The 18,834-nt window shown below is 35.6% G+C and overlaps 1 protein-coding gene across 1 annotated transcript in view; it reads left to right on the plus strand.

Annotated features, from left to right (window-relative positions):
• Positions 1 to 3,401: 3,401 nt before the first annotated feature.
• The window catches only part of LOC111625841 (putative bifunctional UDP-N-acetylglucosamine transferase and deubiquitinase ALG13), a 105,364-nt gene continuing 89,931 nt past the window's right edge, over positions 3,402 to 18,834 (plus strand). The window contains exon 1 of the mRNA XM_023369085.1: positions 3,402 to 3,573. Within this exon, the coding sequence (XP_023224853.1) occupies positions 3,487 to 3,573 (87 nt within the window). The 5' untranslated portion in view covers positions 3,402 to 3,486. The remainder of the gene's footprint in view (positions 3,574 to 18,834) is intronic.

The raw sequence follows: 18,834 nt of genomic DNA on the forward strand, positions 1-18,834 counted from the left end.
ATTTTGATTATTCGTTTATTATCGATATGAGTATTATATGAAGGAGCAGGGTTATGGACTGCAGCGAACACAAATATACCGGATATTACATTGCCATGACGTGAATTCCATTCACTTGCTATCTGGAACTAGCACACAATGCGGAGGATGCCGCTTAGCGATTTGAGTGGTGCAACATGATGTTAACTTTACAACATGACAAATCACAACGCCTTTAGCTCACTTTATGGACTGACAAGATACTGTTTTCCCGGAAGGAATATGTAATTGTTATAATGTGCGTCACTAAACACAGCGTGCTTCATGATGCACGCGACATATGCCACACGAAGTGCGTTTTTCGTAAACATCTAGTATTTGGAATAAGCAGCTTCTTAGTCTCGTGTTTATTGATAGCATAAGGACCTGAATAATGACCGATATTTGAACATTCTAAACACGACGGTAAACGAATGGCTTAATGACTTGGCGCCATTGTTGCAACTACAGCATGTTTGGTACCAGCACATATGCACTCATTTGTGCGATGCTGGAAAGAACTCTTTTGACCTCTTTTGACCTATAGATGTTCATTTAAACCTTCTGTTTAAATGAACATCTATATTTTAAAGAAATTTTAAATAATAATTTACGTTAAATTCGTTTTATAAAAATTAAGTTATTTTCCTCACTTACAGAAAGTTCCAATAGACTATCTAATTATTTATTACATATATATATATAAGTGGCTCAAAAACCAGTAAACAGTTTTAAGTATTCCAAGTACGTTTGTGAATAAAAGTTATAAATAGTGTTTAGAACATTTGTAGAAACATAATAGTGGGTCAGTTAGAAATATGTTTATTAAAAAATATCAGCTTTTGAACCATTCATACGTCAGCAAAGAGAGCAATTCTAACTTTACAATGACTAAGTGATTTTTGACTCACCCTGTATATAGTCTTATTTAATAACAATTATTTAAAGATTTGTAAGTCAAAAGGTACTACATAATCTTATTTGGGCTGCAATTTTAAAAAACTGTAGACCTATAAATTTCCACTGTCGTCCGTTTGCCTTTCCTTAATCTCGAGAAAGGTGTTAGATAAATTAAATTTAACACCAGATATGGAAAGATTAGGGGACAGAAGACTCCGATTAACTATATATGAACTTCCGATGCAAACCGAAAGTCACGATATTTCAATTCAAAAATCTTTCCCTGAAAGGTGTTAGATAGATGATCGGCATGACTCTATTGTTAAATGATAAGTATGATGTACAGGGGCAAATCACTACTAATTTGAGGTGGAAAGCATATACTTTAAGTTAAATAAATTTAATATATGATTAAAAATTGCAGCCTGGCATTGCGACGATGTCACAATAAATAATTGCTGGTTCTCAATATATATATATACAGTAATAATAGAGTAGATATATTATATAGATTATTTGAATAATATTCATTTAGCTGAATTTATTTTATATCATTAAAAACGTTTCTATCTTCGATGAGTTTATCAGCTGCATTATTAATTTTCATTTTGTATTTTAATTNTTGTATACTGAAATAATTATTCTTTCCTTTGTCAGAATGCATTATTGTTCGGTGAGACTATTTATTAATAATTTCAACTATTTCTATTAACAATAGAAATAGTTGAAATTATTAAACAATTTTCGAAGGTCAGTGAACTAATTATTTTATTTATCTGTCAATTCTTCTCTTATTTCGAAAGTCATTTTATATATTTCTTTGTTAGTTTTATTAAATTTTAATTGATTTAGAAATGAATGCTCTTTGTTATATATGGATTACGTTTCTGCCTTACTTCTAATTTGAATTAATTCTAAACATATTTGAAATTATTATATTAAATAATTTAAAGTGATTTACAAAATTGGCTGATTTCAATTAAATTAAATGAATATGAATAGAGAAAACAGAAAAATATATACTATGAAATTGAAGTTTCTAATTTTATGCTATTAAGATATAATTATTTTGAATTTTTTTATTTATTAGATTATCTGTTTTAATTTGTTTATTTTGTTCTATAAAACTTCTTTTTGCTATAATTATTTTCAATGCAATCACATAGAGTAATCTTAGCTTAGAAATTTGCATCTGTGTAGAAACGCATCGCTAGTATAAAATTACTCAAACGAATAACCAATTTGAATTTATAAACTATTAAATGGATAATAAATCAGTTAAATTATTTTATTGTTCAAATTATATTGATCCATTTTACGATTAATAAACTAAGTGAAATGAAAACTAATCTAACATTGTAATGGCTGATCGATTTCCCTTATAATGCATACAATATGTAGAGAAAGTTTAATCAACTTAAATAGAAATTTTCCTCTTTTTTTTTGTATGAATGAACTACAAATTTTAAATATTCTCTATTAAATAGAATTTTCGTATTTATCATCTTTATTTAAGATTTTAAAAATCAATATATGACCAAGAAATTAAATATTTTTCTCGATTTGTTTGCATAGAATTGAGAGAAACAGTTAAATAATTTAAAATCTTTTATTAATTTATATTTCTTATTTGTTTTACTTATTATTTTATAATANTGTATTAAACTTAAAATATTCGATATCTAAACCAGAAAGTGTTAGCTAGAAATAGACTTATTTATAGAACAACCCCCCATTTCTCACTTCAGGGAAAGTTATAAAACTGTTTTATCCACTTGGTCACTATTGCTCTCTCGAACAAGTGAAATACGTAGAATGCTTCCTTATTAATGAATAGCAGTCTTGAATAGTTTTTTTTTTTCTAGTAAAAGTAATATTACTTTATAGAAGGTAGAAACTTAAGAGACCCGTAAGTTTTCTCCGGGACCGGGAAAAAATACCTAACTCTCCTCTCTTGAGTCTCTACATCCTGGAAATCATACCTCATTGCTTATGCAAATATATCCCGATACATTTTCTCACGAAATTACTATGACATAATACTTCTAAATAATAAATTTCTAGAACATATATATTAATCCTTCAATTGCTGACATCAACTCGAGATATCATCAAATCCCATCAGGATTACATTAACATCAAATAAAATGAAATTGCCCACGTAACGATAAATAATATTAAATCACAAAAAATCACGATGTAGGATTCGAATTATGTTCGTCAATCCTTAAATTTTAATATGCTTATCGATAATTCGGTCATCCACAAAAGACTGAAACTTCTAAATATATATTAATCAACAAAGACATCGACTTTAATAATAATCAGATACTTATTTATATACACAATCTGTCGCAAGTTTTATAATAGTAAAAGCATTTAAACAATACACTCCAACTGTATAAACGTAATAGAAAAAAACAATACAAATTTTTAAATATTCAAATCTGGCAATTGCTGTTTCTGTTAACCAATAAGAAAAGTTTGAACGGAGCATGCGCACTAGATTGTCGATTTAGACTGTCTTTTCGAAAGTAGGAAAAATAATTTAAGTTTTAAGTTGTGAAAATGGAAGAATATTTGGACAGTTTGGGATATTTTAAAAAACAAGTAGCAAGAGATGGATCATGTCTCTTTAGAGCTGTTTCCGAGCAGGTAGGAAAAATTATTATTATTATTATTATTTTACACGGCATTAATAATTAAAAGCGGTCTAATTTGAATACAATTTTAAAATTCTTAAAAATTTATTTGAATCTCGAGTTTAAGTCATTTTAAGTGTATAAATACGAATTTAAATGTTTGAATTCTTACCGTATTGAAATTAATTTGAAAGTTGTTGAAATTGAGCATTAAATCAAGAACATTTTAATTGTTACGTTTTGTTAAAATGGCGAATTAATTACTGAGTAAGGAATGTGCCGCTGTTACGTCATTTTGGCTAACTCATTTGCATAAAATCTTGTCGGCTTCGGCGTGTTCGTAATTACGTGGAGGAATTGAAATTGGTTAAGAAATTCATTCTTGATTTTAGAATCGTATGAATATTTATTCGTAATTTTAATATAAAGAATCAATTCGGCAAAAATTTTGAATGTTAAATCTTTTAATAAATTGGATTGGAGTAAAGTTAATACGCAATTCGTGAATTTCAGTTCTTAAAAATAAGTTTCGTAAGTTATAATATTTGCTATATTCGTTGAATACACACGAAGTATTCAAATATTCGTGAATGAAATTGAGAATGAAATACAGTAGGGCGTCGTTTATCCGAATCAATTGGGGACTGGGGTTGTTCAGATAACTTATTTTTCGGATAACCAATTACGTACGAAAAAATATATTAATTTATCCCGTGTTGAAATTTTTCTCCGTTGCGTGTCGCTTCGCGTTAAATTTTCGTCGATGTTAAGCCTAACGAAGACTATTGTATCGTTAAAAATTATTTTTTTATTTTGTACAAACAAAGTAAATATATTGAAAAATATAAAAACAATAAAAAATTATACTTCAGAAGTTAATTTAGTATCAAAAACGTAAAATATTTGAGTAGCCGAAGACATAGCCAAAGATTACAGCGCCACAGCACTGGCGAAAATTTAAATTTGTCGACTGGAATTCCTTCGGATAAACGACGCTCTACTGTAATCGTTTTCATTTAGGTGTAAAATTGTAGCTGTGAATCGGGCTGTTTTTTACTCTTATGAACAAGGGTCTATCTATGCCCATAAAAGTAAAAAAGAGACGTGAAAGGAACCGATGGTTTAAGTGTGAACCTTAGAAATATATAATAACTTTCGACTCTCAGCAGGGGGAAGACGAACGAGACAAGCTGGGAGGACGACATAAGTTTTTAGAAATTGAGAAAAGACCTATTTTGTATAACATGGCTGTAAGAGAGAAAAGGCTTGAAGAGAAGTTCGAAACTACAACTCACGATCGCATTTACCACAACTTGCAATATGAACGAAATTAGCTTCGTTTGCTCTTTGCTTTCGTGCCCTTTGCGTATAAGTACGATTTTAATGGAGTGCTCAGCGCTCCGGAAGTATTCGGTACAACAGCGTTTCTCGTGTTAGCAGTTTTCTCTAGTATAGTGGACAGTTGGTTTTTAGCATTGTTTTGAAAAATATTTTTTCACTTTTATATTTTTGCTGTGAAGATTTCATTTTTGAGTGTTCAAATTCCAAATATAGCCTATCTCGTGAAGGGTTATACGTTCCATTTACTTTTTTTTTTACTCTATTGGCATGGTCCATAGCTCTGATAAGGCTGAATTTATGCAGAAAACAAAGCGAATTAGGTACTTTAAGGACCTACAGGAGTACTTTGTTTCTCTCTGGTTGTGTTCATGCAAAAGTGGGAAGGAAAAGTCTGGTGAATTTTATGTCGAAAAAATAACACCCAAGATTTTTATATTCTTGGATTTAGGACCTTGAAACGTCGAGAAATGGAAATACAGTGGTGCCTCGTATAACGTACAGTACTTAATCCGTTCGTATAACGGACTTTTCACTTAACGGACCGTTAAGTGAAAAGTCCGTTATACGAAACTCATTTTCCCATAGAAATACATGTTAAAACATATAATTCGTTCCGCAGCATAAAATAACCGTACTGTACTATAAAAAATGAAAATGGAGCAGACANTAATTCGTTCCGCAGCATAAAATAACCGTACTGTACTATAAAAAATAAAAATGGAGCAGTCACCAATTATGCCGGGTAGTCAGATGATGTGAGGAGGAGGTGGAGGAACACTTTCTTCACTTTCTTCACACATTCATACAGATAGACTTTTTACACATTGCAGCAGGTCTCTTTTTATTGTTTTTTAATCGGTGTCAGATTCAGGAGAGGCTACCAGAGCTTGCAGGGTCAACTCCTCTTGTTCCATCCTTTGCTATTTGGCAGCTGGCTTCTTGAAAATCATGTCCAGGGTGGTCTGTTTCTCTTTTTCAACACCTGTCGGAAATGACCGGCAAGGGTGTCATTGTAAAGATCCTGTTGGCCTCAGCTCTGGATAATGAATGTTGGTAAACTCCTGAACCTCTCCCCATTTGACAAGGAAGTTTTTGTCAACTTTCACTCCTGATGATTTCTTGCTTTCTTTCAATTGAAATCACCTTTGTTTTTTTTGGAAGCCATAATTTGCACAACACTTGAATAAATGTAAATACCCTACACTGAGGTGATGTACTGTAACGTAATAAACAAGGGAGCAAGCCGAATCCCAACGGGAGCTCTGTACTTCAGATACACTAATAATATATTCTAATAATACTAATATATTATAAAAATAGCAGATTGTCATTGGCAACAGCAAAAGAGTGGAAACATAATTCGCACTTGTTCACAGAAAGGCAGTTGTTCGCCTCACGTAACTGCCGAACGGAAAGTCCGTTGTTCGAAGCCAGTCCGTTGCTGGAGTCACGTAACGGCCAAACAGAAAGAAAGTCCGTTATTCGAGGCGTACGTAATACGAGGCACCACTGTATTCAGGGTTTTTTCTACGTGTATGGATGTTAGTGCTTGGGGATACGATTTTGTTCACCCACGTTGAAGCCTAATAACTCGTGCTTTTCGTCGAAATTTTCTGAAATTTTGCAGGGAGATTTGTGTATTAAGAGGATCTATGCCATCCTTTCTCAAAGTGGGCTATAATGCTCCCTTGTGGGCGCTGGAGGCTTTCAGGGGGCAGTAGAAGGCTCGGTGATTAAATGAGTTGTATTTCTTCTCATTGAAACATTCTTTGATCTCAGAAATAGGATATGGGTCACACCCTATCTATCCTATCCATATAATAATGCATATTCAAACATTATATTTGCAATAACTGTTTTTAAGATGTGCAACAGATGGTAATGTAAAAAGGCAAGTTAAAAAATATGGGACATTAGATTTTTTATTTCGACCACCGCCCACTTTCAGATTATAAGTTTGAGAACATGCGATCTATGCTATTAAATTTTGGTGTTAAAGTTCGATGGGTGGGAAGATAGAAGGGGTCGTGTCATATCTCGAGTAGGGTCGGACTTAATGACGATTTTACTCGTTATTAGCATTTAGTTTTTCTTATAAAACCTACCCCTACTCTCAAGATTAATCTTTTTGCCATTTTTTTTTCTTTATAATAATGATACGAGATTTTATTTTTAAAGTTTTATAACAGATAGGGCTACATAAATTTTAACTTCTTTTGCAGGAAAATTACGCAACTTATTGCTGTATTTTTATTACGTTATAAATTGATTTGATAACATTACTTGGTTTTTGAGGTCTTATTCTAAACTAGTAGTCCGGGACGCCCCCTAGTGGGCGTTATTTACAAATTTCCATGAGGCACGGTTCCTTTGACTTTTTTGTTCCTATCAGTATGCTGTACAGTTCCGTTAAAGTCCCAATGGTAAGATTTACCCTCCGAATGAAGGGGTGGCAACCCTCCAAAATGTAGCCCCTCTGTGCGAACAATAAAGTCAAAGGAACCATACCCCTACTCTTTTTCTTTCTTTCTTCTTCTTCGATGGTGTTTATATGGAGATTTTAGCTCAATGTAGGCTCTTTCTCCGAGTAGACTTGTGTATGATCGCTAGGCGACCGATTAGCCGGCTGTATCGAACAGCCATACGTACGCGCGGGAAATAAATGCCTTCCGGGAGGACTTTTATGGGGAACTGGCCTCCTATTCAGTCGTTATAGGCAAGGAGAAAACCCGGAAAACTCCAAGCAGCCAGCCTGTCCGACCGTGGCGCGAACCCACGACGAACCTCCCAGTCTTTAGGGTCTGGTCACCACTACGATGAGCGGCAACGGAGACCACTCGCCCACTGGTGGGGGCAACCATACCCCTACTCGTGACCCTTCGCGAGATATAAGCCCGTGAAAATTAGCCTACGTCATTTCCGGTCACGTGACATCGTGGTCAAAAGGGAGACTACCGCGCGAAAAAAAATTTACGCGCGCTCGTCCACACTCGGGAGGTCGCCGACCCGCTCATTCGCAGGGTAAATTCTGGCAAACAGGCGGTCACGTGACCCCGTAGAATAATTTTCGGAGGGCTATATCTCGGGAAGGGTTGCGCGTACGGGGATGGTTCATTAGACATTTATTGTTCGCACAGAGGAGGGTCGCCATTCCCTTTATTCGGAGGGTAAATCTTAACGTCCCAATCGCGTCATACGGATCTATATTTCTATCTATTAAACATTCTATAAATACTTTAAAATAGTTTAATTAGTTTATTTACCTTCGCTTGTAAACCTCGATTTTACCTTATATTACTTTAACTATTTCAAACCTTATCGTCTTACGTAGTGATTCAAACCTATCCGGTTTTTCGTTACTCGTCCCCTAGTTAACATTACATGCATTCCGTGACAATAATAAATTCCTATTACAAATATAATGAATTATTTATATTGTTATATTGACCAAATAATAATTTATTGGCCAAATGAATAATAATAATTCATATTGTTAATTTAAATAAGAATTAAAATTGTTAATTTGAATATTTGAAATATGACACACGATAGGGGCGCCTCTAGTGTCCGTTATCAAACGGTTACGGGACGGACACCCGTTGAATGGATTATATATATAGATACTAGTGATGTGCCGGATCGTTAAAAATGTATATCCGCGGATACGGATCTCTACTTTCGTACTCAGTCGGCGCCGGTGCGTGTGACCTTGGACCGATAGTTGACGCTTTGCGTTAATAACGCGACGTGTTTTGACTTGCACTGCGCGTGTTTTTGTTTATAGTGTGAAAGTGTGCTAAATTAGAATTCACCACAAAAGGCAGACAGGATAAAGTAACAAAAGTTGATATAATTTTTCAATTAAGCTATTTCGCGTCTTTATACAGATTATATTTCGGGGGATTCCAACTTCACGGTGCAAACAGTAGCATGCGAAATTACGGCGATAATAATAGTTCGCTGTATCCAAAGCACGTGTACAATACAGATCCCGACAGAGCCTGCCCTACCATAGGGCGAAAGGAGCAGCCGCTCCAGGCGCTAAGTCCTAGGGGGCGCCTCAGCGGTAAAGAAAATTAAAGGGTATAAATTTGGGGCAACCAAGGGCAGTGGCGTAGCAAGGGGGTGTATCAAGCACCGGGCGCCACTCGCAGAGGGGCGCCCAAATGGTCTCCAACACAAACTATGTGTTTCTGGAGGGGGCGCCAATAAAGTGTCGTGCCCCGAGCGCCAGTTATGTTCGCTACGCTCCTGACCAAGGGGTCGCCATAATAGGATCTCGCTCCATCCTAAAACTTGCCTCGGGCCGGCACTGGATCCCGATCGCGACAATATAACCCGGAACCTTAAACACTAACCTTAAACATAAACTTAACACTAATAACAGAAAAAGGAATAGAATTAAGAAGACAGAAAAAATAGTAGATAAGATAGAAATAGGGATATCTGGGGTTTTGTCCCTTTTTTCGGCTTGTTTCTTTATGCGTACTATTGGGTGGGATAAAACACGACCTTCTCCTATAACTGGCCACTTCTCTTCTACAATAATTAGGATTTTTTCCTTCCACAGTCGTCAATACGACCTTAAAACATGATTTTTTTTCTGAACTTATTTCTGAACTATCTGGTCATTGAAAATACGACTCCCAGTATTCTCACCTCGTCCGTACACTCTGCCGCCCGGTTTACGAATGACCTGCTACGTCACTTCTCTTTTTTTCTCCGGCTCCTGCTTACACCTTTGCTCCTCAAATTTCTAGGAACTGCTCATCCCACCCAAGGGACAGGGAATAGATAAGAAAGTTCTAGAAGAAAATAGAATAGAACAAAGGGTAGAAAGAAGAAACGAAACTAAACTAAAATTAATATTTACAAAAATATAGCGTACCGCCACAATAGTTTAGTGCAGTGTTTCCCAACCTTTTTTGTGCTATGCCGCACCTAAGCCTTTCTAAAATTCTTATGTCTCCCTAACATATACAGCGGCTATACGGTTAACTTAAACTCTGGACAAGTCCATTTTCGAATTGCCCTCCTTAGCAATCCAATTGCCCCCTGTGGGGCGTGGGCCCCACGTTGGGAAACACTGGTTTGTGGCTAGTGTGACACGAGATAGCGTAGATTACGTTTGTGTTTTTGGAGAGTGTTGAGTTAAATTAAAACAAAAATAATGTCGACAAAAAAATTTAGTAGTGTAATATGGAAATATTTTACGATAGTAAACGACGAATGTGCTATTGCTACCTATCTTTAAAATTTCATATAAGTAATGAAGTTCATTAAGATAAAAGATCCGTTAAAGATCCGCTAAAAAGTAACGGATACGGATTTTTTTTTTCCCTCGGATATCCACGGATACGGATATCCGGCACATCACTAATAGATACTAAGTAGCGCTTGGGCCCACCAAGTACCTGATTCACTAGATTCACCACTATCGGCACAAGAAGTCTCAAACCAGAGATCCCAGAGAAATGATTCAATTTATTTGGGAGTCTGATATATTACTATTGGTCACTTGGTAGAATGAAGGATAAATTTATTACGTTTAAAAGTAAAAATATGCTAATTAATATTTAATACAACTGGATACGACATAGTTTCGTAAAGCTAAGTAAGACTATGCAACTTTTTCTGTGATTAATACATACCTTGTATGCATTATAAACACACTTTATTTTTCACTATCTCAATATAAAAATATTTGTATACAAATGAGTATTGTGAATATAAAAATACTTAGTCTGTCACAATTAGTCCCGAAATCATTTCTAAATTCTTCCTGTAAAAGTAAAAAAAAAGGTGCGGGGAATTGATAGTTAATTTCATATCTCTACCAGATTTTCATTTCCGAAAATCAAAAAGCTGATTTAAAAACAACAGCTGCTTCCAAAAACTAATATCTAATATAATTTAAAAATAGCTAATATCTAAATAAAACTAAAGTTCTATTTAGATATTAGCTATTTTTAAAGCGCGATCTATCGACCACCGAATTAATATTCAAAACCAAATTAAAATAGTATTTATAAGCAGTGTTTTAAGACAAAAGCAACAATAAGTTAAAAACAAGAAAATTTCATATATTAAAAGAATTACAAATGTTTGGCTTGAGCATAGGAAATGTCAGCTATAAACTTGCGGCGCAAAGCGATTGCAGCGCTTGAAGTGGAAGAAATATTTATTACGCCACTTCCGTATCATTAGCGCTATATAGTAGCTTAGATCAGTATATCTATCGACTCTGATAGAACCGGTACAATTTAAATTAAAATTGTTGTTAATCTTTTTTAAATTTAAGTTTTAGGACCTTTTTTTTTTAACTCTCTCCGCCCTGTGGGCACTAAGAGGGCCTCTTTTTGCAAGCCCATTATGGGTTCGGCCAGGCCCACAATGGGGCTGCCGGGTGGTGGGGGACTGGGCCCGACATATCCGAACGGTCCACCTCCCGAAAAATTCCTGGGGATTTTTCGATTCGTTCGGATTCGAAACCGAGTCCCCCAGAGCGGTAAGCTGCCACCTTGACCGCTCGGCCATCCGGCCGCTTAAGTTTTAGGACTTGTTCATTAGGACCTCCATGAAGTTCAGAGTGATAAGGGTAATTGTGAGGGGTTTGAAAGAAAAATACCGTACCACGAAAACAAAATTTTAATCTATATTAGATTATTAGGAGGTCTCAAATTTATAATCTTTCTGGAAGTGTTTTAAAAATTTGATTAAGGTTGTTAACTTTTTAACATTTTAATGCAAAGGTTGAAATTTTTTAGGGTCTACTTATAAACTCCGTAACGAAACCGTATGGCCATACCGCATTTAGTAAGAAAAGTTTGGATCGATCAAACTTTTACGGTAGGGATACGGAGACTTGACCAACTGCACATGCGCTAAGTCGCCATCAGTCGGTGTACAATCGGAAGTTGTGCCGGAAGCAACCGACGAAACTTTGACAAATTGATTGAAACGTAACTTTTGACCGACAATGCTGCTTCTGAATAATATAAAATTTTAAGATAAGAATCACTTTAGTCATAAAAAATATAGAAAAATAATAAGATGAATAAATAATTAAACTGTTAGATCTGGCAATAACTACCGATGATTTTGCGCATGCTCACGATAGACTGCTTTCCCCGCGTTTTTTTAAGCAGCGAGAGTGTAGCGAAATGACGCCACGAGCAGTGTTAGCCAATTAAAAACCAGTTTCGGTGTGTTTGCTGTAAAGCGCTTCTCGCGCGCTGAATAAAGAAATGCGGGGTTAGTAAATCGTAAAGTTTGTTACAGAAAAGGCCTTATTCTGGATATCTATAGCAATATTTATAAACTACCGTTTATAACTATTGCTATAACTATATCCAGTGTAGCAAACATTTACGGATACTGTTACGTTACGGAGTTTATAACCAACGTTGCCATTCCTAGTAAATTTGAACTTTTCGGGTACATTTTGCCATTTCTAGTACATTGAAAGTACACTTAGATTTTTAGGGCACTTGAGCAGTTTAGGGGGTACGGCTGTTTGGAAGGTTTTCTTCCATAAAATTGATTCTAGACTAATTTGACTCCAAAGTTCAGCAAAAAGAATAGTTATCAGGAACACGTCGGAGATAAGTACTCACGTGACCGAATAGCACCGACAAATGTCACGTGACAGCTTCGTACGCCGATGTACCGCTCCGCGACGAAAACAAGCTTAAGCAATGGCGTCTTCGAACGAGTTACACTCGGTAAGTATTCCGACAATTTTTGTTTATAACATATTTTATATGGGTTATTCCCAAAACATTATACGTCTTTTGGAAATATTCGAGTCGAATTAGTCTAGAATCGATTAATTTTATGGAAGAAAACCTTTCAAACAGCCGTACCCACTAAACTGCACAAGTGCCGATTTTGAGTACATTATAATATTTTAGTACCATGTATGGTACAAAATAATATTTCATGCCTTAACGAAAAAAATGCGAAAAATTAGTTTATTAAAGTCTCACCAGTGTCACTGCTTGCTAATTTGATTTACCCAATCAAACATACACATGGTGTATGTCGGTCGACAACAACATACAGAAGGGTAAAATGAAACAGGATAAACTGTTTCATTTTTTGTTGGGAATAATACATATTAACTAAAAATGTAAGTGTTTATAGATACTTTGAAATTAATAATCTATGTTATATTTTTTATATAAATGATGTGTTAAACAGCAACGTCCTTTACATTTTTCATATTATAGAAAATAGTCATACAACTATGTAATAAAAATATTGTCACACAAGTCTATGCTGTACCATTATATGACATGTAAGTTTTTTGTTGTTGTTGTCACCCCTCCTTTTTTTATGTCCTACTTACCAATGTCGTGAAACTCTCCTTGGTTTTTGTAATTTTAACAGCACTGAAGGGGGTTGGGAATACAAGCCAACCCGAAATGCATCTCAATTAAAAAAGTGTTTTAAATAAACCGTAACGTTTTCTAACTAATTGCTGTTTGATCGTCTACCAAAATTATTGTTTGGATTGCAAAGACGCTACACACAGAACATACAGATAGTTGCACGTGCGAATGTTATGACTCAGTGGTCCTCTTTCACGCGTTTCAGTCGTCTACACATTCTCATGAGGACCTTCACAAAATTTTTTATGCCATGTGGTCCAAACAATTCAACTCTGTCAAACAAAAATAATGGGCAGGTAAGGAAATCAATGATTTTAAACTTTTGTCATCAATAATATCAAAACATCCGTTAAGTCAGAGTTGAATTATTACACAAAATAGTTTTGAAACTGTATGAGTATAAATAATAAAAATACTTTTAGGTTAATGTTTACCTAGGTAGTCCAAGATGGCAGTGGTTAGGTCAGGTTAGATTAACTATATTTTTAGTAGATGTTTTTTTTAAATTTTGTTCAAGAACTACTGTGAATCAATAACTAGTGATGTTTGGCACAAGGCGGCCTGCCAGCTGCTTCCCTCCAGGAGGAGTCTATTGGCCCCACAAACAGTCGGAAGCGCTGCCATTGGGGTTACCTAGGTACGCATTAACCTACTTTTATATTATTTTCTACCACTATAATTTAATTCTTAATTATGAACTTCAATTTTAGTAATCTTGGTAAAAGAAATAACTTTTTTTAATTTGAATCTCTCAGTGTATATTTATAATTTTTTTATCCGTCACTATAATATTTTAAAAAAATCAACTTTTAATGCTGTATTTAACAAAAAACCGTAGAAACTATTTTCATAAAATCTTTTTATGAAATATTTAAATTTAAAGTATTCATGAATATGAATTTGAAATAAGCACAAAAATTGAGTATGATGGTATATTAATATCAAAAGTAACCAACCATAGAAATAGTACATTTTGAAAGAAAATAGTACATTTTTTGAAGGAGCTTCAATACGTTTTGCAATTTCATTGTGGCAATGCTGTTTATAACTCGACCGTTACATAGAATCGTATTTTACATAGATTTGTGTCCTTAATTTATTAATTTAAACTTAAAACGTCAACTAGGACTTATAAAAAATTTAAACTTAATAGATATTTTTTAGTATGTGAGAGACATCTGCTACAAAATATACATTTTCTAAAAGGATGCATAATTTTAGGGTAATCTTTACCTATGTGCACCGTCATGGCTGCCGTCTCGACAGACTCCTCCCGGAGGGGAGTTGCCGGCAGGCCACCGAGTGCCTAACGTCACTAGTTATTGAATCATGGTAGTTTCTGAACAAAAGAAAAAAAAAGAAACGTCTGCTAAAAATATTGTTAACCTAACTGAAGCAAACAGTCATGACTGTTGCCATGACGGTGCACATAGGTAAAGATTGACCCTAATCTTTACCTATATAATAGAATGGATTCCAATAACCCCCACATACTGGTATTGTTAGAGCCTATGTCACTGGTCACACATTTTACAAAAATCATTCATCATACTGGTGTGAGAATTAAGAACCTAACCACAAAATTATCCATATACCAGCAAAATTCAATTTAAAAACAAACGTTTTCTACCGTCTTCAATGGTCATCTTCAGGTTCAAATCCAAGATTTCAAAAAAATCGAACATCGCAATTATGCGCATGTCCGATGCAGGGCCTTAATAAAATTATTCGTGTAATTGGTTTCCTGTTTATGTTCAAAAATCCGGTGTTTATATTATAGTGTAGACATATATGGTGCGCATCCATTATACGTCATAATACGCCCTCCACGCCGTTGCCAAAGTCAGGGTTCTCTTGTACAAAAACTGAATACAGGGTTCTCTTGTATGTTGGGATGGCATTCAACCTCCGCCCATGCTGGTTAATGTAGTTGGATTGGGCCCTGCGTTTGCTCCTTCCCTTCTGGTGGAGTTAACTAAGGTTATACCGGATGTCGAGAGGATGGTGGAAGGTTTTGGCAACATGCGTAAAGAATACTTCCGACGGAAGGTTTTCTTCGATATCTGTAACCACAAGGCACACGATGAACGATCATATTCGAGTGCCATACATAATTTTAGACGATGGATGAGTCGTAATGATGTGGTCGCTGTAAGGGCGGATAAATCCAGGAGCATTGTTCTTATGAAAAGGGATACGTATAGAAACGGCTTGCATGAATACATCAGCAACACTGAATGCACCAAGGCCCCAGCGGATTTTTGGAAAGGACTCAAGCAAGGGTTGCACGTATGACCAACTCACCATTGGCTAGAGTACTAAAGATAACTAAGGCAACTATTTCGACGCCGATTTCCCCACGCTTATTTGCTTTTGCCAAACTCCATAAAGACGGTAAACAACTACAGGTAACCCCCGTATAACACGGCACTTCTATAGCACGGATTCACTCTAACACGGTTCGAGAATTGGTACCATCCCCCGTATAACACGGTACTTTTATAGCACGGATTCACTCTGACACGGTTCGAGAATTGGGTAAAACCCTCGTATAACAGGAAATGTAATAAATTTTTACATACTTAAGTAATAATAGTTCACGAAAATTATTATTTTCGTGAACTATTAGTACTTAAGTATGTAAATTTTCTCTTCTCGCCTTCTGTCGATACACGTGGTCCTTCTCGAAACTTGTTTCAATGTTGCCAGATCGCGACGCTTCTGCTTCTGATGTTGCCGAATGTTTTTCCCTTATTCCATACTTGCTTTATTCTTCATAAGTGCTTAGCACCATATAAGGAAATTTATAAAGACCTTTTAACTAGAAGCAAGCAATCTAAAATTACATACATTTTGCAAAAGGTAAAGCATGGATCTGAAGATAATGCAGAAAAATGCTCAGAGGATAAGGATAACTTGCCAAAAAGAAAACGCTCTCGGTTAATTAATAGTGTTTTTAGTGATGACGAAGAAAACATTGTTTAATTTATATTAATATGTATCACTTAAAAAAATTTTTATGAAGATATTTATCTTAATTATGAAAATATACTAGCATGTATTTTAATTTTTGGAACCTAACCCTTCTTTTCGTATTAGTTCTTTGTTTCGTATAACACGGATTTGCATAACACGGCAATTTTTTGGAACGTAACTACCGTGTTATACGGGGGTTACCTGTACGTCCAATCGTTGACAAGTCGAGATCTCCGACTATACTTATAGAACGCATGCTTAACTCTTTTGTAACCAGCACCATCGAGGAATATCCGTGTACTGTGTCCAATCCGGTACAGTTGATTCACAGATTGAATGCACTTGACAGCTTAGATGGTGTATATTTCACTGTTTGTGATTTTGAATCCATGTTCCCATCCATCCGCATCGAGCCATTTTTTTGTGAGTTAAGGGATTTTCTCATTCGAAATATCAACGACTCTTCTGAACATCTATCTGACATCTTAGAGTTGGGACATCTCGTATGTCACTCTCTTTTTTCGTATTTGAGGGAGATACTTTCCTGCAGTCTAGAGGGGTGCCTATGGGTAGCCCCATATCAGGAACATTATGTGAATTGGTGGTCAGGCGCCTCGAACAACAAGTCTTACCTGACTTTAACGATGACATTATATTATGATATAATGTCATCGTGGATGATGTATTCATTGTTTGGAAGAGAGAACCAGACATGGTGGCATTCACTGAAACTTTCAATAGTAATGCTTATGGCCTCTCGTTGAGGGCTGAACAGCAGAGCTCCACCAACGTGCATTTTCTTGATATTGACATTAGCTTTCAACAGGGTCAAATAACAACTAAAGTATACCATAAGAGCTCGTATGATCCTCTTTTTATACATGCTCAATCACATGATCCAGTTGGTTACAAGATCTCTGCTTTTAAGACCCTAGTAAGAAGAGCTTTCACCCATTGTTCAAGTGCGGGAGATAGAAAAATGGAATTGGAATCTATTTCGAATGTGGCTAGACTACATGGTTACCCTACGCACCTAATTGAAACACTTATAGCACGCCACCAACAACCTAAGAGTACGGCGCTTCGGAATAACCAGCCCTTCGTTCCTATTACTTACAACAAGATCCTTCATTGCACCTACAAACAAATCGCTCGGTATGCTGGTAAAAATATCGCTTACAGAAGACCGCAGACCATTTTCTCCTGTTTACGAAACAATAAGGAACACAGTTCCTATCAAGACGGCTTGATAGGAACTATGTTCCGGGAATATATTCTATCCCTATTTACGATCATAGGGTGAATCGTCCTGGCGAATATATTGGTGCTACCGCATGCTGCCTTAAAACAAGGGTCAAGGAACACAAGTACTCAATTCAAAAATGCCTTTCCAATACAGCTTTGGCCGCTTTTGCGTTTGATGATGACGTCAGGGTGGAATTTGGTAATGCATGTTTAATACAATGGTGTGAACACCAGGCCAGCCTGAAATATCTATAACAGCTGGAAATTTTTAAAGCGTTCAGAAAGGGAACAGCCATCAATTTCAAGGAAACAGACTCTTTGGCGACGGCGTGGAGGGCGTATTATGACGTATAATAGATGCGCACCATATATGTCTACACTATAATATAAACATCGGATTTTTGAAGCAGGAAACCGATTACACGAATAATTTTATTAAGGCCCTGCATCGGACATGCGCATAATTGCGATGTTCGATTTTTTTGAAATCTTGGATTTGAACCTGAAGATGACCGTTGAAGACGGGAGAAAACGTTCGCTTTTAAATTGAATTTTGCTGGTATATTGGTAATTTTGTGGTTAGGTTCTCATTTTACAAGAAGTCCTTGTAAATACAAACTTTATTACTTTTTTACAAAATTCCTTAATTTGTGAGAATTAATTGAATTACCTGTTAAAGTATATGCCACAACTTGTGCCCAGTGCAAAGTTAAGCCTCTTGCAATAAAAACAAGAGCATTTGTTGCAACTATAGGTTCATCAGAATCGGTGAAATCTTTACTTACTAACCCAGGTGTGGCCAACAGTTTTTGCCCCCGAGCCGAATTGGAAAAAGAACTTTTTCCACGGGCCGAACCAGAGGCTGCCCTAGGAAGATTTTGAGGTGGTGCAAGATCTCATTATGGTGTCACCTCGTAGAGACTAAATTGTACATAGAGATTAGAGATACATTTTTGATGTTATTGTGCTTTATCAACATTCTATGCTGTACTTAAGAGATTTGTACTGGAGGGTTAACTCTAAATGCACAGTGAGTTGTTGACCTTTTTTTATTATTTTTTTTCTTTGCGTCAAATTTTTCATCGGGCTATTTGGACTTGAGTAGCTAATATTGAAAGATTATTTGCAGGCCGCATAAATTCATTAGACGGGCCATATGTCGGCCATGCCTGTACTAACCCAACATATCTCTTTAAGCCTTTATCATATTTAACATTCCTTAACTACATTTCTTAACTGCATTTCATCTAATGACAGTACACAAAGTTTGCCTTGTCTATCAGCTGACTATAGTTAACTCCTAACCACTCAATAATGTC

The sequence above is a fragment of the Centruroides sculpturatus genome, unplaced genomic scaffold (assembly GCF_000671375.1).
Source record: "Centruroides sculpturatus isolate CEXI.00-Female unplaced genomic scaffold, Cexi_2.0 scaffold267, whole genome shotgun sequence".
Lineage (NCBI taxonomy): Eukaryota > Metazoa > Arthropoda > Arachnida > Scorpiones > Buthidae > Centruroides > Centruroides sculpturatus.